This window comes from Camelus dromedarius, chromosome 24, assembly GCF_036321535.1.
Source record: "Camelus dromedarius isolate mCamDro1 chromosome 24, mCamDro1.pat, whole genome shotgun sequence".
Lineage (NCBI taxonomy): Eukaryota > Metazoa > Chordata > Mammalia > Artiodactyla > Camelidae > Camelus > Camelus dromedarius.
The window spans coordinates 28024074-28044015 of record NC_087459.1 but is presented as its reverse complement, the minus strand read 5'-3'; the positions used below and the strand labels follow the sequence as shown (position 1 = coordinate 28044015).

The window sequence follows — 19942 nt, the reverse complement described above, 5'->3', positions numbered from 1 at the left end:
ACTCACCTGCGTATTGGTGGGAAGCCAGGACGCAGCCCACCGCACTAGCACGTTCACCGGCTGTGATCAGCCAAGGATTCTCTAAGGAACATTCCGTCACAGCCCAGACATCCTCATCCTCACGACCTGCTGCCTGGCAGCGTTATTAAGGGGATGGGCTGCTCTTGGGGCAAATGCTCCAGCCTCCTCACAGATGGGCACCTCCCAAAGCCTGTTGTCCACCAGGGGTCTGGGGGAAAGGAAGGCTTCTGAGCCGCAGGCCTAGAAGGCTTGGAAAGAAAACAATAGTCAAAACCACCTCTGAGATCCTCCAACTCTTAGAAATCTGGGAAGATGAATTCCACTATTAGAATGGCGGTACGAGCTGCCTACCAGACAGCAGCGCTGCCGGGGAAGGACGGACGGGTTTGCCCAAAGCCAGAAAGGAACCCTGGAGAAAGAAACACATGCACACGGGCACGCGAGTGCGCGCGCGCACACACACACACACACACACACACACTGATTAATCTTTGATTACACCAGAGCAATTTAACTAGAGGGTTTGTTTTTTCCCATCTCAGTAATATATATTTAGACTGTTTGTATGACATACATTTTCTCTTAATGCACAGGGACGCATTGATAAGTGTTCATACACACAGCTGGTTCGGTAATAAGGTTATTGAAGGTAATTTGAAAGCATTATTTCTAAGTCGGTGTGGATCTGCAGAAAAACTAGGAACAGGGCAAGCACTGCGCCCCTGAAGCAGAGCCGGCTACGCGTCCCGGGGTCGGCTCTGCAACCTCGCCCAACAGAGAGTCCACTGCCAAAGCTGAATAGTGATGTAAGGTTTTTTGTTTTTAATATTCTCAAACTTCACTTTTGATGTATTTCCTTAAGAGCTTATAAAAGATACACAAGAAAAATAATGGAAACCTGAGGGGGAGCAAATTTACACCTCGAATCCCCTACAGTGCCCACCCTCAACCCCTCAGGTGAGCGCTCCCCGGCTCAGGCGCACATCACCTGGGCAGCTTTCCCAGGTGCAGCTCAGAACTGCTAGGGTCGACTTTCCCAGTGTGGGGGGAAGCCATACCAAGAGTCAGGGAAGTGCCGGGTGGCACAGGATGGTGCCTGATGGCAGGAGCCCCCCGGATGCCTGTCGCCTTCACATCCCCTGCGTCCCATGCTGCGTGCCAGGCGAAGGTGACCCGCCGAGAACCCACGTCTGCCTCCTCCCTCGTGTGCCAACCTCCATCGTCAGCATCCCGCCAGACTCACGGGTTCGCCATCCCCATCCCCTGTGATGAAACGCAGCCAACGCTGAGCTCAGCCTTTTCTCCCCAGAACCGTTCTCCCTCTGGCGTTCCTTTTGAAAGCGCCACCGTCTCCATGGTCACCTGACCCGGGGGGGAACCTGGATTCCTGTCCCTCTTACAACTCTTCCCAAGCATGCGCGCGCGCGCACACGTTTCCTAAGCATCTCTGGGTTTCCTTCTTTCTTTTCCCGCAGCCCGACCCTGGCCCAGATCTCAGATCACCTCTTTATCTATAGTACAGCCAGAACCCTCTCTCCTGATCGCATGTCCGGCTGGGGCCCTCCCCTCCTTCAGTCCCTTCCCTGGGTTAGAGTCCCACCTTCTTAGTGTGTGACCCGCCCCCCTCTTCTCTTTCTTGTTCCCTCCCCCTCAGCCTGAGCTCCAGTGTCACAGCCGTCTTTGGGACAGTGACTTGCTCAGTGATGTCTGCCTGGCTCCCCAGGTGCCTCCACCTCCAAGTACCCTGCTTGGCACTTTCAGGGCTCCTTTACTGAATAAAAGGCAGGCCCTCTTTTCAAGTGGCTTGGAAGTCAAGCTTGGGGAGGTCAGCTAGAAATGGCACAAGTTAAATAGAAACAAGTTTTTTTAAACAAGTTTTCTTTGTTAGTAAATAAACTACTTTGGCTTCTAAGTCACTAAGAGTTCCTTAGGCAGACTTAAAGAAAAATGTTCACCTCGTATCTCATTTTTACTATTGAAAAGTAAAGATATCTGATAGGTTTGCTGAGATTTTCGGTGAAGCCAGATGCCACCACCTCTTTGGGGGTTGGCTTTCCCAGGGACAGGGCAGACCCGCCTGGGCCCCTGGGGGTGGGGCCAGGGGCAGGGAGGCCCCTCCCCTTTCTCCATTGCTGGCGTCAGGTGCAGGCCCTCGCATAGAAGGCTGTTTGTGGTGGGGCCACTTTGGGTGCTCTAATGTGCCTTAGTATATTGTTAGGTTGCTTTTGTTCCTTTCTAGCTGGGAAATGTCTGGGCTGTGGTAGGAGGGGTATGGAAGCCCCTGTGTGTCTGTGATGGCTGTCAAAGTACCCACGGATTTTAAGTCCCCGCTAATCAGTCAAAAGATCACTCATAGTCAGAAGCAAAAGAGTCCACATATCTACGTTGGCTGTGTCTAATGGGGATACGTGGCTGGAGAAATAGTGGGGGTGGTCCTGATAGGGCCATGCGTATCTGCCCAGAGACTGAGTCGGGAGTCATCGACGCCACCAGCTGGGGAAAGGTTCGGTGCTCAGGGATGTCAGAGAGAGGGGCTCACGTCACTGTGTGGCATTAAAATACAGGAGGACAAATTAGGCTGCTCTTCACCTTTGACGCACAGAAGCTCATTATTCCTAAAGAGGCCCATCAGCCGCAAACCCCCAGGTTGGGGGGTCTCTTTGGAGACCACATGCACCGACGAGAGTCCCCACGTGTCGGCTCAGTCTCGGTGTCCCCATCACCATCCCCACATCTGAACTTGGCTAGGGAGCATTCCAGGCCGGTGGTCACCCTGCAGTGGCTCCTGAAGCTGTCATCACTGTCAGCTGGAAAGGCCCTCAAGCTTTGCAGGGTCCTTCCAGGCCACCAGAGCCCCCACTGGACCAAGGATGCCAGCACCAGGCATTCCAGAACCTCTGCATGTCCTTGCATGGCCACGCCACTTTCCATGCCAGGGCGCCTGTCCCCCCTCGGGCCCCATCTCCATCTGCCTCCCCAGCACTCTCTTCCTCTGCTCTCTGATTTCCTCCCTCCCTCATTCAAGTTCACATGCGCCAGGCTGTGACCCTGCTGCTCCCCTGGCCTCCTCTCTCCAGTCTTCCACACTTGTCTGTCTTTGTAGTCACTTGGAATTTCCTGGCTTGGCACGGGCTCGGAGCCTAAACTGTGGCCGTAATGAGAAGTGGTGCATCAGACCAGCCGCCAGTTAAATAATGTTTGGGTTCTTGTCAGAATGTCACAGAGTACCCTGTCATTTTGTTTCAGCAACTTGTCCTTCTGAATGCACAGTTCGCCTTATGGCATGCCAGCAGTAAAAATGTCACTTACAATAATTACTTTTTGGTGAAAATGCTTGCTGACTTCCTACCTTCAAGCTGTTTTTTGCACAGTGGGGAGATAATAAGAAATGACTTTATCCTGACTGCTCAAATGAACACTAAATGGAATTTGGGTTATTATTACTGCAGATTGAGGGCTGGGTATGGAAATTTAAACAGAGGATCGGATAAACTGCAGAGAGATTTGTCTCTGAAAATTACGGCGGGTGCGCATTTTCAATTGGCTTCTATTGAAAACTTAAGGCAGCTGTTGTTTGCCTGCTGTTTGGGGGATATGGTATTTTTCATAATCCTTTTATATAAGTTCCTGAGAGCCTTGGTCTTTCCGAGGCCCTGAGTCCCTGTTGTGCTTTCTGCATCTTACTCTCCGGGCCACTATTCTGCAAGATGCAAAGCCTTCCCCCCAAAATTAATCCACAGATCACTTTTTAAATGTAACCCCTTACTTCTGCTGTCAGAGTTGGATAGATGGACTGTGTAGCTGGGCTTTTCACGCAAATTACACATTTTCAGTTGTCCCAGTCCTGCAGGCTGCAGACCCCTTGAAAGCAAGGTTTGTACCTAATTTCTCTTATGCCTGCTGCCGAGCAGAGTGCAGGACACAGAGCAGGTGCTTTAAAAATGTGTGAATGAGAGAGAGACTGAATGAAGGCAGGCAGCCTGTTGTGATACCACAGTGACTGGCCGGTGGAGGCCTTCCGCCCTGAGCTGGTCAGATCCTCGCTCCACCCGTGCGCCCTGGGCCAAGTCACGCTCCCTGTCGGAGCCCCGGTTTCCTGGCCAGGAGCACGAGGTTTCTATTTCCACCGCAGGACTGTTACGAGAACTGAATGAACAGTGTGCAAGTGCCCTTCAGACAAGGTTCTAAGTGCATTTTGGTTCCGTTCTCACCCCAGCAGTGGGCTGGCTCTCGGGCCTCGCCATGACGTCCTGGAGGTTCACACGCCTTGATCCGTGGAGTGTAGAGAGACAGTGTCCTGGAATGTGGCCCAGTCGCTCTGCCACTAACGGCCACGCGGGTGCAGGGGGTGTGGGCACCGCCCGGACGTGCAGGTGGGCTGTTTAGAATACAGAACGTCTGACAGGTTCCTGGCTGTACAGCTCTGGGCACGACATCTTATCTCTGCCCAGTGAGGGAGATGGACGTGCCTACCTCACACTGTAAGGCGGTGAGGGTGAAGCAGTTCATTCCCGTGAGCCTCAGCGCACATGGCGAGAGCATGAGAAATGTGCACTTAAGCAGGAGATGCTGCTACACGTGATGACAGAGCAGGGTTTCTTAGTACCATCTTCCCCTTCTCCCCAAGATGTCCCTGCCGCAGGGCACCCCCTCTCGGAATGACACTCCACGCACCAAGTAGCCCGGGCAGAACCGGAGTACTTCTCCCCGCCCCCCTGCCCACCCTCTTCAAGCCACCATCTGACCCCTACCCTGAGCGACCTCCCGGTCCCCGCCATGCTGTTGGCAAGTTCATTCTCTGTACAGAAGCAACAGTGAACTTGTTTACTTTCTTACTCTTCGATGTTAGATCTATATTATTTCAAACATGACCTTACAGAATAACTCAGCCACCTGCCCACGTACCCATCACCCAACTTGAACCTTAACTTTTGGTCATAATTCAATCCTATATTTTTGAAAGAAATAAAACATTAGCCTCTCCCTAATCTCATTCTTCCTGGAAGTCAGCTGCCGTCACCCTGACTTTCCACATTACCATTCCTGCACGTGATTTTACACCCCCGCCACGTGTCTAAGAGCCACATGCAGCTTACAGTGCCTGCAGGCTTTCAGCTTCGTTCTGCACCTTGCTTCGCAGGCTCACCCTTACACTCTGGGTGCTGGTACGTGTGGCTCCTGACCCTCTCGCCGCTGTTTACGGGACGTGGTGTATTGTATGAATGGGCCCTGGCTCCTGACTGCACAAAAATTAAAACAGACACCTTAGCCAGTTCAAAGGCCCTGCACAACCCAGCCCCTGGGGACCTCTCTCTGCCTCATACTCTTGCTACACTCAATTTTATGGATGCCTCAAACCCATCTGGTGTCTGGAACAATCTACCTCCCTTCCTCCTCATTCCTACTTCTCCCAGCTTAGCTGGCTAATTCCCTGTTCGTGCCTGAAGTCCCCCTGAAATGTCACTCTCCCAGGGAGTCTCTGCTCCCCAGGCCACATCAGTATCCCCACCCCCTGCTTTGTGTGCCCATCTCCCCGTCTGTCTCCCATCAGAACATTCATCATCCTTGAGGAACTTCTGTTCAACAGCCACTTCCCCTCCAAGGTGTGAGCTCCAAGCAGGCGGGTCACCTCTGGCCGGTTCACTGCCGTAGTCCCACTGGCCTGCCTCAACAGACTTAGGGAACGAGAGAAAGAATGACGGAATAATGCATCTTTATTCATTCTTTCTGCTGGCACTTTTGTCCTAGGTAAGTTGGTATTGAAATGTAATTCACATACAGGGACGTTCACTCTTCACTCGTCGAAGTGTTCCATGCATGTTGGTAATCAAGATACAGAATAATTCCATCATCCTCCCCAAATTCCCTCGTGCCCCTCTGTAGTCAGCTCCTGCCCCTCGCTCCTAGCAACACCGATCTGTTTTCTGTCCCTATAGTTTGACCTTTTCCAGAATGTCATCTAAATGGTATCACACGAGATGTAGCCGTTGAGTGTCCCCGGCATCTGTCTTGTGCCCGGGACTGTGGAAGCAGCAGCAATAAATCACGCTTGTAGGGGATCGTTACATAGACAAGTATGTTCCAGTACAGTTTAATACCTACTCTCTTTTCTTTAAACATCAAATTCAGATTTACTTAGCACTGACCATGTCTCACTACAGCCCTGTCTACATTTTTCAGATGAGGAAACCAGGATGTTCCAGGAGGTTAAGAATCTCATACAAGTTGGCACAGCCAGCTCGTTGAGGTGGCCCCCATCCCCAGTCTCAGTGCCCTAGTGCCAAGCCCAGGGCTCCTCCTTTTTCTCTTGTTTAAGTTATTTTTAATTACACAGAGAGCCTAAAGCCTTGTTCTTTCCAAAAGTATTGTTTTAACCAGAGGTCTCCACTTGCTACTTTTTGGAAAAGGAAAGTAATATTTCTCCTTCTCTGTTGACTATGTCTCTTCTTCTGTCTTGTAAGCCATGGGCACCTGTCCTCCTGGCACCGAGGGGCCCAGCCTCCTCGCCAGGGGGCAGTGGGAGCTGGTTGATGGGTTTGGTTTTGTGTTGCTTTCCAGAAATAGCTTTCTAGAGAAATGAGAATGACTCTCTCCAATGTGATGTTCTGAGCATATGGACTCGTGGTGTGTCCAGCGGTCCCATTTCCTGTTGTATCTGTCCCGGTGTCTCCAAAAACATGGGCCAGTCCTCTCAGTGAGTGACCGGAGAGCACGTGTGTCTGTCAGTGAACAGTTGTCACTCATCTGGTACAGTTTAGACACAGGCTCAGAGCAGAGGTGCAGATACAAGGCACGTGGTATGTCTCAAGGCCCAGTGGGGTCTCGCTCTTGGGGGTCTGCCTCTGTCTGCAGTCACGGTCGGGAGCCCAGAGGGACACCAGTAATGTGCGGCACACACCTCGGCTCAGTTCTCTCGGGGGGTTTCCTGACAAAAATGCGTGTGAGTGTCTTGCTGAGAATGCCTGGAAGGGAAGAGTGCCTCCCCAGGAGTTATTCAGGGGGACCCACCTACACCTGCGCCCAGAACAAAACAGGGATGGCGCTCGGGCAGCAGCACCTCACAGTGTGTTCTCCAGGCAGCCATGATTCTGACCTTGCTGTGGGTTAAAGGACACCAACCCGAGAAGGAATCTGTTTATCATGTAGGGGATTCATGCCATCCTTGACAGGATACGGTGAGCAAGATGGATGGTCTGCCAAATTGGTCCTTCGCATGGGTGAATCAGGGCAAATTTACAGTACAATTCCTTTGCTGCTTCAGATACAAAAATAACATTTGCTGGGTTTTATATCCAGTTGTATGATGACCTGGAGGTGAGCAGAAAGAAGAAATCCGATTTGTAGGATTCACATTGCCTTTAAGATTTATATGGACCATTTCTGCCGTTTACATCTGCCTCTTTTACATCTTTCACAAACCAGTGTTTTGTTTGTTTTTAACCTGATTTTCCAGGTTGAGGACACAGCTTTATGTGATGGTGAAACTCTGTACCAGTTTAGGACAATGGATGAATTTATCGGTTGAATTGCAATTGTTTTATTTGGGATTTTTATCTTTGTCGGTATTTATACAAAATATCACTTGTACTTGGAATACATTTTCCATCCTCTCGAGTTCAGAATAGGTTGTTATCCTGGATAGAGTGTGTCCAGCAAAGGACACTCCAGTTACATGGTCAATTGAAATTCAGTTATTACTTAGAGTTAAATTTTGTTTAGTCAGGTAATGAGTATTTTGGGGACCACCCGTGTGTTTTCTTTGGGATTTTATCTTTGTAGGTATTTATACAAAACATATGGTAATGTGCACTGCGTGGCCTGGCCTCTGAGTTTTCTGCCCCAGGGGCATAGAACCCACATGACAGCGCCTGTCCTGGCCCCTCACACATGGCGCTGTGGGGTCTCACCGTGCACCGTGCCTGGTGGGAGCAGGGATGGTGGGAGATCTCACCCAGACACTGAGCCAAAGATAGGTTTCCCTCGTGGGTAGGACCACAGTGCGAGATCACTTTGCATTTTCCTCCTGGACATTCTTTCTCTATTTGGAAATTAAGAAATGGCCAAAACCTTTATTCCAGGCACCCCAAAACTAGAATGGATGTCAGGGTGATGCTAACAGAGAGGCAGAAGGGACCACTCACCAACAGAGCGCGGGTGGCACTCCCCACCAGGCACCTGCAGCAAGACAGCAGAAAGGAGAGCGTGGAGACCTGGCTGCCGCTGCTGTGGCAGGGACAGCGTGGTGCAGGCGCGCAAAGAGCGGCGCTTTCAGAGGCACGTCCCGGGATCTGACGAGAGCAGGGCGGTGCTCCTCTTCTGTGGGTTCCCTCCAGGGCGGGCACCGTGGAGCCTCCTGGAATCACAGGGAGAACTGACCCGGGTCCCAGCTCAGCTCGAGGCCCGGGACCTGCAGCCAAGGCTTCAGGCCTCTTCTTCGAGGGTCTTCATCGCTGGGGTGACCACACCATAGGCAGTCCTCACTGAAAGTAATTGGTCCATTTCATGCTAGAAATTATGGACAAAAAAGTATGCAGATTATATTCTAGCCAAGGTGCTTCTGAATTACAGAATTATGGGGTTCCCCTGGAAGAAAACAGGAGTGTAAGAGCATATGATTAATAGGACATATTTTTTAACAAGATGCCCTTTATTGAGCCTTCAGAAACCTGTTGAAACCCCTCGTTTTCCTTCTATTGCTGTTAGTTTTTATTTTTTAATACAGAACATGAGAGATTTCTTCTCAGTTAAAAAGCCATGATACAATCATTTAGATCCACAGGCTGCCATACGGCCTCCTTCTCATACAGGCGTTTAATTAGTAATTCCCAGATAAGGAGAGTGGACGTCCGTGGGGAGACAGCCATATTCAGCCTTGGTTTTCCATGTGCTTCAATTGCAGAAAGCACTCCGAAGACCTCTGCCAGCTGCAGCCCTGCGCCCGAATCACCGATGAGCTCTAGCGAATCAGTGAAGAGTTTGACTGAACTGGTCCAGCAGCCCTGTCCCCCCATTGAAACAAGTAAGGATGGCAAACCGCCCGAACCCAGCGACCAGCCCGCTTTAGACTCTCAGCCCACCACCCCACTGCCTCTCTCCGGACACTCAGCGCTCAGCATTCAAGAGCTGGTGGCCATGTCTCCAGAGCTGGACACCTACGGCATAACCAAGAGGGTCAAGGAGGTGCTGACCGACAACAACCTCGGTATGTTCCCTCCCCAGCCTCGAGGTCAGGAAGCGGCGGGTCGTCTCCTGTCAGGAGTTTCAGGAAGAATAGGGGGAGAGGGGCTCTCAGCCAAAGGGTTTAAACATTCACAGGCTGCCTAAAAAGAACCTAAAAGTCCTCCAGTTGTCAACGCTAAGGCTTCACAGCGGGCTAGAGTTCCCAGGTCAGCCCCACCCGGCCAGGCCAGGCGCTCCGACCACCCAGTGAAGCCCCAGGTCCTCAACGGGGCAGAGCCGGGTGGCATCGGCAGGGGCCCGGCAGCATCTGGATGGCGTCGTGGAAGGAGCCCGACAGATGGGGTCAGGTTTGCTGGGCAGACACATCAGCAATCTGAGGGGTGAAACTTCCCCAGCAGGCAGGTGACTCCCTCCTCCTGGAGCAGGAACTTCCAGAAAAGCCTCCACGGCAGCGTCACCCTGGATTTCGAGATGAGAAGCAGGCTTGTGGCTGCTCCAGCGGGTCTTGGCTTCTCCAGAAAAGAGGCGGCTTGGCCCCCCTTCCCTCTGAGAGGAGTAATAGACACAAAGGGGGCCAAATTATGGCTGAATAAGGCAACTGGTCAAGACCCAGGCATCCTCTTAACCTTTGACCTGGTCATGGGGTGTCCATGGGTCAACCCCTTAAAAGTCACACGCAGAACGTGTCTGTGCACATTTTAAAGGGTGAGGGCCGGTAGATTTCTTCAGGTTCTCAAATGGGTCTGTGACTCCAAAACAATTGAGAGCCACTGCTGTGAAACCTCTAAACGTAAAACAAATAATTTTCCAAGAATAATCACTTGATTCCACCCCCCCATGCAATTGGGTGGGTCAAGCAGATAGTAACTAGCTGTTCATATATATCACTTTCCTGAACATAACAAGCTCCTTGGAATGAAGTGAGATTTGCCTACCAGATTAGAATTGGGTAAAATTAAAACAGCCACAACAAAGACCTACGATGTCTTTAGGCTAAATTAAGAGTTTGAGAAGCAGAGAAACCATAGGTTTACAAAATCAGTAAATGTACCTCTCACTTAAAATGACTGATACCAAAAAAATTTAATTTCTCAAATCCAAAGCTTCCCCTGCAGTAAACTTTTAGTTGGAGTCCTGCTTTTTACAAGGCAGTGCTCCCCTGCCTTAACCACCACCCTGTGAGCACAGGCAGGGGTGCCTCCCTCTCACAGGTGCAGGGCATGAGCCGTCACCCACAGTCCCCTGCACTGAGGCGCAGAGCCGGGGTCGTGTTCTAGACACTTTATGGAACCCGACACTGGCCTCCGTGGTCCCGGCCTGCGTTTCCACTCAGCAGTCTTGTTCAGTGAAGTTCTCCCGTCAGGTCCTTCAGGTAGTGTCTGATTCCCATTTGTACTTTTAAAAGTGGTGGCCCCTCTTCACCTGCAGCTGAATAGCTCTCAGAGAAGAGAAATTTCCTTTTGAAGCCTCACGAACACTGCAGACCATCACCGCTGTGCCCTGCAGAGCGAAATACCCTCTGATCAGCTTAGGGAGCAGGCCTCTGGCCGCGGCCTCAGAGGAGGGGGTCTTGGTCCACTTTGAGCTCCAGTCAGCAAAAGCTGCTTGGATGGCGGGGACAGATTTTAGAATCAGAAATGGCCTGCTTTTCAGAAAAACAGAGCTGAGGAGCTTTTTCTCCTGCTCTTTCCTGCTGTGACCCTGGGTCAAGTGGCCTGTTTTCTCAGCAAGACCTGATAACGTTGCTAATGGCGAAAGGAGCCGGTGCAGACAGCCCTGCGGTTTGGGTTGTGAAGGAGAGGTCTCCCACGCGCTGCTTACCCTCCTGAGCTCGGTGTGGGGCGAACCACCTCTGATGAACGCCGCAGGTGTTATCCAGGCCTCCGTTCATCGGAAGCCCAAAGGCTTTTTTGAGAGAAACCTTGTGTGTCAGCAGAATGAAAGAGTCACCAACAGAGTCTGTCACAAGTCTCGTTGAGGAAGTGCTTCTATGAAGTGCTTGTTCTAAGCCAAGACCCAGCCTATCAGACTCTAGGTCTTCAACCCCCATTTCTGATTTTTAACCTTGACACATACTTGTCCTGCCAGATCCCTGGGTATCAGCAATGACATTTCTCTCGGTCCTGCTTTCTCTCCAGGTCAGCGTTTATTCGGGGAGACCATCCTAGGGCTCACCCAAGGCTCCGTCTCCGACCTCCTTGCTCGCCCAAAGCCCTGGCACAAGCTCAGTCTGAAGGGACGGGAGCCCTTTGTCCGGATGCAGCTGTGGCTGAATGACCCCAACAATGTGGAGAAGCTGATGGACATGAAACGGATGGAAAAGAAAGGTAACTCCCTGCCGCCTGCCCTGGCCAATTGCTTTCTCATTTAGAAACGCGTGGTTGCTTTTAAAGCCTTCACACCGAGCTGATGAGGGACATTGATCCGTGACCAAGGGACTATAAGGCAGGGCAAAGGATTTTTTTGACAGTCATCCACCGATGAGTACCTAAAGGACTGGGAAGATTTGTGGCTTTTTCTGCCTAGCAGCCTGAACCCAAAGACATTTAGCACCTAGAGGCACTTTGATAATTCCTCAGCCACCCTGGCGGCCAGTGTATCTTTCTCTTCTTATTGAGAGTAAGGCCACTGAGTGTTCGTTCCTTTGTTGTCTTTTCTTCTGTTGGGTGAGTGAGGTATTACAACATTTAATTGCACACAGACCACATGCCAGGGTCTTCCATATATAATCCTATCAAAGAGGTCATTAAAAAAATGCATTTGTAGCTAAGGAGACTCTGGTTGAGAGAAGTGAGCTGCCTCCGTGGAGGTCGCCCAGCCTGGAGAATGGCAGAGCAGATCCCTGCCAGAACAGACCTCTCTCTTGCTGTTACTTCCTAGTCTCTGGGGCTTAGCGGGTACGGCCTCCTGCAGGGCCAAGCGCAGTGCTTTTCTCCAGGTACACCCGGAGCCCTTGAGTGTTGATCAACATTCTTCCACGGGCCACAACACAGGAGGGAATCCTAAAGGATTTCCTTGGCGGCAGAAAGTGCCGCCTCCTCTGTCTCCTGGTTGGCCCTCGGACGTGCTGCTCCTGGTTAGGGAGTCCTCCCATCAGAGGGGACAGCCCTGGGTCACCTATAGTGCTGTGAGCTCCCTTGGTGGCTGAATCTGAATCCTTCAGATGTGGAGAGTGGGCTCCAGCTGCCGGGCTGGCCATAGGACTCTGTGACCGCCCTCCTTAGTCAGCTTCTGCAGAGGACCTCAGCTAGAGGGTGGGCATCACAACCCCCTACCCAACCACCGCATGATGGTGCCTGGCCCCACCCCCATCACATCTGAGCCAGGGGGTGGGTGGAGCCCAGGCCTGCATCCTCTGAATTCCCCAGGGGTGTCTGCTATTCACCTCCAGCTGAACATCACTGTTCTACCCAACCAAGGAAAGGGCTGGAGCTCCAAGAAGCAAGGGTGTCTGATGCCAGCTCCGTGGGGCTGGCCTGGTATGACAATAGAGGCTTCTAGTTCCTAAGTACCTCCTATTTGCAGACTTCACTCAGTCCACATACCTCCACCCAGTATAGATGTCATTATCCAGGGAAAATGAGGCTCTGGCATTATGAAACCTACCTGACTTCAAGTCGGCATAAGCAGGAATCCAAACTTGGGCTGTCAGACTTCAGAGCTGGCACCCTCGGACACATACATGTTTGGCTGCCTTGTGCTGAGTGCCTGCCACGCTGGGACCAGGTGCCCAGGCAGTGGCCTTCCACTCCCTCCAGGCCCTCCGGTGGGCTCCTGCCCTGTCCGCCCTCCGATGTGCAGCTCCAGGCCCTGCTGCATGCTCCCGAGGCCCGGTGCCATGTAGTGCCCCCACCAAAGCTCTTTAACTTCTTTATTATGGGAAATTTCAGACGCAAACATAGAAAGAATGGACCCTATATATCCATCACCAAATTTCAACAATTACCAGCGCCCACCCAAGCAGTTTGAAAGCTGTGTGCACGCTGTCCAAAGGCAGCGCCCTCCTGCCTCGAGCTTGCTGGGCCTGCAGCTGCCTCCCGACGGCAGCTCTGCACGTCCACCCAGCCCTCCGAAGGTCACCCCCTGACCACCTGCTGGTGTGTTTTTCCTCCTGGGCCAGTAGAAAAGGACCTCAGCCCCCACAAGGACATCTTTGGGGGTTCCCTAGGCCTCCTCTCCCCTTCTGCACAGGCTCTGAGCGCCATCTTGTGTTACCAAAGAGTTATTGGTTCCACGGGGCCAGGGCCCCTCCGCACATCCCAAGGTCCCTGAGCAGCTGCGGGCCCATCGTCTTCTCTCCCTAATGCGGATGCTCACTAACCAGCCCCAGCAGGAGACCAAGGCACCTGACCCCGCAGACATAGCAGCAGGTGACCCAGCGCACAGGGCTTCCTGTGATTTCTGTAGACTACTGGTCATCCGCCCAGTGCCGGGGGCTGGCTGAACAGACCAGGCTCGTCTCTTTCTGGCCTCTGACTCTGTTATATTAATTTTGGGAGGAGAAGATTTGCTTCTCACTTGTTTCTGAGTTCTAATCATAGAATGGCCCATTAAGTAACTCCTGAGACTAAATCTCTACATCTATAAAATGAAGATAACACTTTCAGGTTGTGAGGATGAGGTACCCAGGACAACCACCAGCACATATGAGTGCTTAGTAAATGAGCGTCATTAAAATAATTTGAATCCCTTTAAAATAGGTGAAAATAAATTATGCTCCCAGTCGAACTAGGTTACAGATTCCGCACTCGGTACTCCTGGCTACAGGGTGCACATGTGGGCCGTGCTGCCCTCCCTCCCATAAAGCTTGTGACTCTTCCCCCTTTAGCGTGAATCTTTTATTGTTCTCCTTTCTTTCCTTCTTGTAAATCCTACCTGACTTCAAGTCGGCATAAGCAGGAATCCAAACTTGGGCTTTTTTTCTACCCTGGTCTGCCCTCTGCTTTCTGTTCCCTTTATGAGATGGCCCTTGAACCAACCTCTTCACACAGCTACAAGCACGTAGACACACACACTAGCTAGCTCGTGGGCTGGGCTCCTCTCCATGGTGGCCACATGGACCCTAATAGTCTTCTGTGACATTTGAGACTCGAGTGGCAGTGCTGCTGAAGTGCGTCTCCCTGGCTTCCCGCGGGTCCCACAGACACAGCCTCAGGCCCTGCTCCCATGCCGAGGCAGGGCCGCTGGACTGGCCACCCCCTGGCAGGGCAGGGGAGGCAGACTGCCCAGAACAGACTCACGTCGACCTCAGTTCTGTCACTTACTAGCTGTGTGAGCTCAGGCAAATCGTGGAACCTCTCTCGGCTTCAGTGTTTTCATCGATAAATAGGAATGGGAATGGTCTCTGTCCCACAGCGTAACTGGGGGGATTAAATGATGAATTTTAGCTGCTGGTTGATGCTACCACTTTTACTGCCCCGTGCCATTTGAATTCAGTGATATTATTTCTCATCTTCCAATGGTTTTAGGAAGATTTAAGGAATTTCCAAACCATATTCCAAACTAGTCCACCAGAATGACCTTTATAGACGATTCATTTGCTCAAGAAGTCTGGATGGTTTTAACTTGAAGCATAGTAGGTGATTAGTGATCCTAACAGCAGAGGGGAGCCGACAAGCACAGACAGCACTGACAGAGTAGATGACTTACAGTCCAGGAGTCACCCCCCCATTTACCTCGCAGCCCACTCAGCACATCCCCAAGGGACAGTCACACACGGAGTCCCTGAGGTCCCTGAACCTTGTCGCAGCCCGCTGCCCACCACTCCTCCTAACCCTTGTCCACAGTGAAAAGACACATGAATGGCACAAGCCCTCCCCACTTTCTGGAGCAGCCTCCCACCAGCTACCTCACTGCCTGTTTTCTTCTGGTTCATCCCTCTGTCCTTCCAGATTCAGTTTCCACATCACATCTCCTAGGAAGCCTCCCCGACCCCCACCAGCACTCCCCTCCGGGGCACCCTGTGCTTGCCTCCGTACTGCCCTCTATAGGGCCATCTGTCTATCCCCGTGTCCCACTAAACAGGCACTCCTGCAGGGACAGACGGGGACCCACAGTACAACAGAGCGGGGCCTTGAGGAGAGCATGCTGGGTTTCAGAATGGTTCTAGTCCAAGTGTCTTGAGACGCTCTTAGAGGAGGAGAGAGGCACAGCCAGCTGCCACAATCTACCCAGAAGTCACGGGGGCGGCTGGTACACCGTGTCGCACGCGGGTCAGGGGCCTGGGTGGACCTGCCGGCCAGGCCTGCACCTCAGTCTGACTTCTCCCCTCCCTCAGCCTACATGAAGCGGCGGCACAGCTCGGTCAGCGACAGCCAGCCCTGCGAGCCCCCCTCCGTTGGCATCGACTACAGCCAGGGCGCCAGCCCCCAGCCCCAGCACCAGCTGAAGAAACCGCGGGTGGTGCTGGCTCCTGAAGAGAAAGAAGCTCTGAAACGAGCATATCAGCAAAAGCCATACCCGTCACCAAAAACCATCGAGGAACTCGCCACCCAGCTCAACTTGAAAACCAGCACTGTCATCAACTGGTTCCACAACTACAGGTACGGTGGTGCCCCCGGCCCAGGAAGCCACCGCTCCCGGAGGGGCGCCTCCAGCCCCCGCTCGGGGCGAGGCCAACCTGCTTGGCAGCTCAGGAACTGTGCGGGGCGGTCTCGGGACGTGGCCTGGCTGCTAGGGACTGAGAACTTGGTGTTTGGGCAGTTGTTGGCCTTTTATGTTAAATTGGCATTTTCAACTCCAAAGATGGAGTCATATAGGTAGGGACAGTCCATATCTTCTGGATCAGAAAAAAAAAATCTCTCAGAGACATCATTTAATAAGGGAGAGTGTGGGCACGTATGGGTCCACAGTAGCAGTTTTTTGGATTCTTTCTCAGGGTCTTTTACTGTATTGTTTTCCAAATGAGTTTGACTAGTTTTGTAATTAAATAAGTAGTGTGAGACCCTTCCTTCTGGGGAAGTCATGAGTTGGTGCAGACTTATTGAGCATCTACTAGGTCTGTAGACACTGAGCTACGTGTTTTAACCAACATGGTATCACTTGATCCTCCCAACTATATAGGAGATACAGTTTTATCCACATTTTACAGATGAAAAACAAACTGACCTAAGCAGGGAAGGGCCCAGTGCTTGCCTGTAGAACAAAGCAGGCTGGGACAAAATATTTGGATTAGATAATGGAAATCCACTGACAGATAATGAATTGTTGATCACAGCTGTAACGAAGACTCCCTGCTGCTAGAAACCAAGAATTCCCAGCGGCCCCATGGAAATTCCTGCCTGTTTAATGCCCCGTAAGTGGCCATCTCAATCACTAGTTCTCATCAGATCATTTCCTCTAGGGCTCCATAAAACTGGGGTAGGCGCCCCTGGTTATACCGAGATGACAAGTACACATGGATAGCCAGTGCGGGTGGAGCCCTCACGGTTCCTCACCTGAAACAAGTGGCTGGTAACAGCAGGTCATGGACAGTCAGGGCTGGAGGGAGGAGCTGTCTCTAACTGGTCCTGGCCTCATCTGATAGGTTCTGCTGGAGTTTTTGAAAGGGCCCAATAAACCTCCCAGGTTCTGAACAAGTTGGACATTCTTTAAATGTTCGATAGGAGCCAAAATAATACCTTTATTGCTGATGAAGGCTATGTTAGCAGATGTAGCTTAGTGCGAGAGCCAGACAGGCCTGCTCCCTGACCCTGAGAACCGGGCAGATGTGTCCATCATGGCAGCGCTGGCCCCAGGCAGGCCTACCCACGTGTGGGCTGGCTCCCCAGAAGACAAAAAACGTACACAAGCTGAGCACAACCAGCTTATTCATCCTAAATTTACCAATCAGATAGAAACAGAGGCAGGGCAAGGTGAGCAGTTACGGTGATGGAGCTCCCTCTATGTGGAAGGAACGTCAAGAGTAGTGAGCAGGTGCAGTGATGGAGAGTGAATGGAAACATGGGCAGAGGCCCACCGGAGCTTCTCGCTGCCGGTGTTACGCAATCCCATTTTCACCTTCTAGACACAAAGGTGCATTTGAATGTGTACTTTCCAATCTTCTGCAAGTTATGTCCATTTTAACGCAAGTATCCTAACTCTGGACAGAAGTGCATGAAGCTGTAGATTGCTGAGTTTATCTGGGTAAAAGTGCTACCAGTTACACAAAACATCTCCAAAGTCATGTCCCCTGGCCCTGCTGGGGCCACCTTTTCTTCCAGATGCCCCTAGAGGCCTCAGTTAAGTGGCAATCACTGCCTCCTGACCAGGGCACACACTCCCTGGGTTTGTCTTGCCGGTCTCCTGACAACCATGGTAATGCCGTCTCGTGGTGGTCAGCTGGTCGTCATGGAGATGCCTCAGTTGTACGTTTAAGCAAATTCAACCATAAAGAGAGAAGGGAGAGACAGACAGAGTAGCTTTAGAACCTCCAAACTTAGTCATGAGCTCAGATCTACAGTAGATGCTCAATAAATGCTTCCTGTCAAACAACTCCGCGGCAAAGCAGGCTGGGAAGGTCACATGGGAGCACCACGTTCTGGGAGCAGAAATTAGTTTCACCCGCAGAGACCTGGCTGACTCTCCCGGAAGACGTATGATATGTGCAGGGTCTTAAAAGAAGAACTGAACTAGAGAAGAATTTTATAAACCACAAAATAGGCAGGATGAGAAGTGGCACCGGGTCATTCAGAATGGGCATAAAGCCCAAAGAACGGAAGTCACTTGCCTAAGGTCGCCTAAAGGAAAAGTGCAGAGATTCCAACTGAGCAAGCCTTCTCTCCTTGGCTTTAGCTCTCCCCTTAAATTCTCAGTACAGAGCAGCTTTCCTGGTATTCCCCACAGAGCTTCGCACAAGGACCAGCACACAGTCGCTCTCAGCACACACCCACTGAATGTGTTTAATTCCCAAGTGAGAAGACAGTTCCTTAGTTCCTTTCCGCAGGAGTTAAACAGAAGCTGATTTTATTTTTTACTGCACCACTGGAACCCTCGGAGTAATGCTTGGGCTCCATTTTTGCCCCCATCAAAAAAAAATAAAACTTGGTAGGGGGGTGGGTATAGCTCAGTGGTGCAGCACATGCTTAGCATGCAGGAGGTCCTGGGTTCAATCCCCAGTACCCCTGTTAAAAATACAATAATAAAAATAAATAAATAAACCTAGTTACCTCCCCCACAAAAAAAAAAAAACAAAAATTTTCTTTAAAAAGGAAACTTTTAAAAATTTTAAAACAAAACTTTACTTCCTTTAATCCTTTCACCCCAGGGAAACTAGAAGTATTTTAGGGTGACCATTTCCCCAGGAATGCTGGAACAACCTACCCCAGGACACCTGGTCTCCTGGAGAACAACAGATCCACCCAGTAGAACCTCTTCCAAGTACTAAAAGCCGTGGCATCCCATCGACTTTGAACAACTTGTCTGAAAACCAGATTTGCAGCTGGGACCTAGTCCTTCTAGAGCAGAAGATGATCTTCCTCACGGACATGGAGACAAATGTAGGCTAAGAACGATGACGTCTCATGTCTGTCAAGCACATAACACGTGCCAGGCACTGAGCCAAGAGCTTTACAGATGTTATCTCATTACCTGCTCTGATCACAGTCAGTGCAGTGATGCCAGCCCTATTTTACAGAGAAAGGTTATACACGTTAGCCGAGCTTGGGAGAGTGGCAGCCTGGATCCCAGGCCCCAGGCATGAAGTTGTCCCTTCCCTCCCTCAGTCCTTCTGTCTCAGCCTTAAACACTTACAACAGGGATTTTGTCACTCAAAAGGCAGCTAGATGGTAAGAATAGTTCCTTTTTTTTTTTTCTGGTCTACTTTGTGTCCCCTATTTTATGCGTTAATATTTAATCATAACATCTCTACAAGGAAGATGCTATTCTCCACATTTTTCTGATAAGAAAACTGAAGCTCAAAAAGGCTGAGGAACTTGTGCAAACTGCCCAGCTCATGAGTGACCAAGCCAGATTTCAAACCCAGGTTTGCCTGGCTCCAAAAAGCCTGTGCTCCGTTCTGGGCCAGGCTGCCCCTGAGACTCAGAGCCCTTGATGGGCCTGTTGCCTGGACAGAACCAAACCCTTACCTGCCTATCTAGCCTCCCACCTCCCCAACCAAGGTGGAATGGGACTGGGTGTTCACCCCAACTGGATTTTTAGCTGCCAACAGGCTTGAAAGCCAGTAAAGAGCAGGTCCACCCTTCTAGCAAAGTTCCCAGCAGCCTGTCGACAGGAGTTGCCATTTCATGGGCTCCCAAGCTAGCCCCAGGGAAGGAAGGTCTTCTGTTACCCGCTGGGAACTTCTGGGGGACTTCAGGACCTCCCCCTGCAGCTCTGACTCAGGAATCATCTTCAGACAAGGGTCAGAGCTCACCCTATGTATGGAGCAAAAAACTGTGCAGCCAGATATCCACAACCAGAGTTCTGATACACTGGACTAAACTACAGCCATATTATCCCTGGCTCCAGCACTCCCTATATCTAGCATAAAAAAGACCTGGCATATAGTGGTTCTCAAAAAATGTTACCTTTATTGAGTTATACGCACTGCAGAAAATGTTTTCATGCATGCCTCACCCAAGGGCTTTCTGCAGGCCCAGTTTCTGCAAGACACTGGGCTTACTGCTAATCTCCCCAAAGATGTTTTTCCACTAACAGTTGGCATGCTATCAGAGACTTTTTCAGCTCTTTGGAAGAAACACCTAGAGACTTCTGATTGAGCCTAGGACTATGAGCATGATGGGAAAAGAAATTCTGACACAAA

At 51.1% G+C, this 19942-nt stretch overlaps 1 protein-coding gene across 6 annotated transcripts in view; it reads left to right on the top strand.

Annotated features, from left to right (window-relative positions):
- Window positions 1-19942, top strand: part of CUX1 (cut like homeobox 1) — a 344154-nt gene that overhangs the window by 297284 nt on the left and 26928 nt on the right. For 3 of the 6 annotated variants that reach the window (XM_031432652.2, XM_031432651.2, XM_064478636.1), the window contains exons 21-23: window positions 8921-9223; window positions 11340-11528; window positions 15479-15743. The exons of the other annotated variants lie outside the window; for them this stretch is intronic. In XM_031432652.2, coding sequence (XP_031288512.2) covers window positions 8921-9223; window positions 11340-11528; window positions 15479-15743 — 757 coding nt within the window. The remainder of the gene's footprint in view (window positions 1-8920; window positions 9224-11339; window positions 11529-15478; window positions 15744-19942) is intronic. 6 annotated transcript variants of the gene reach the window in all.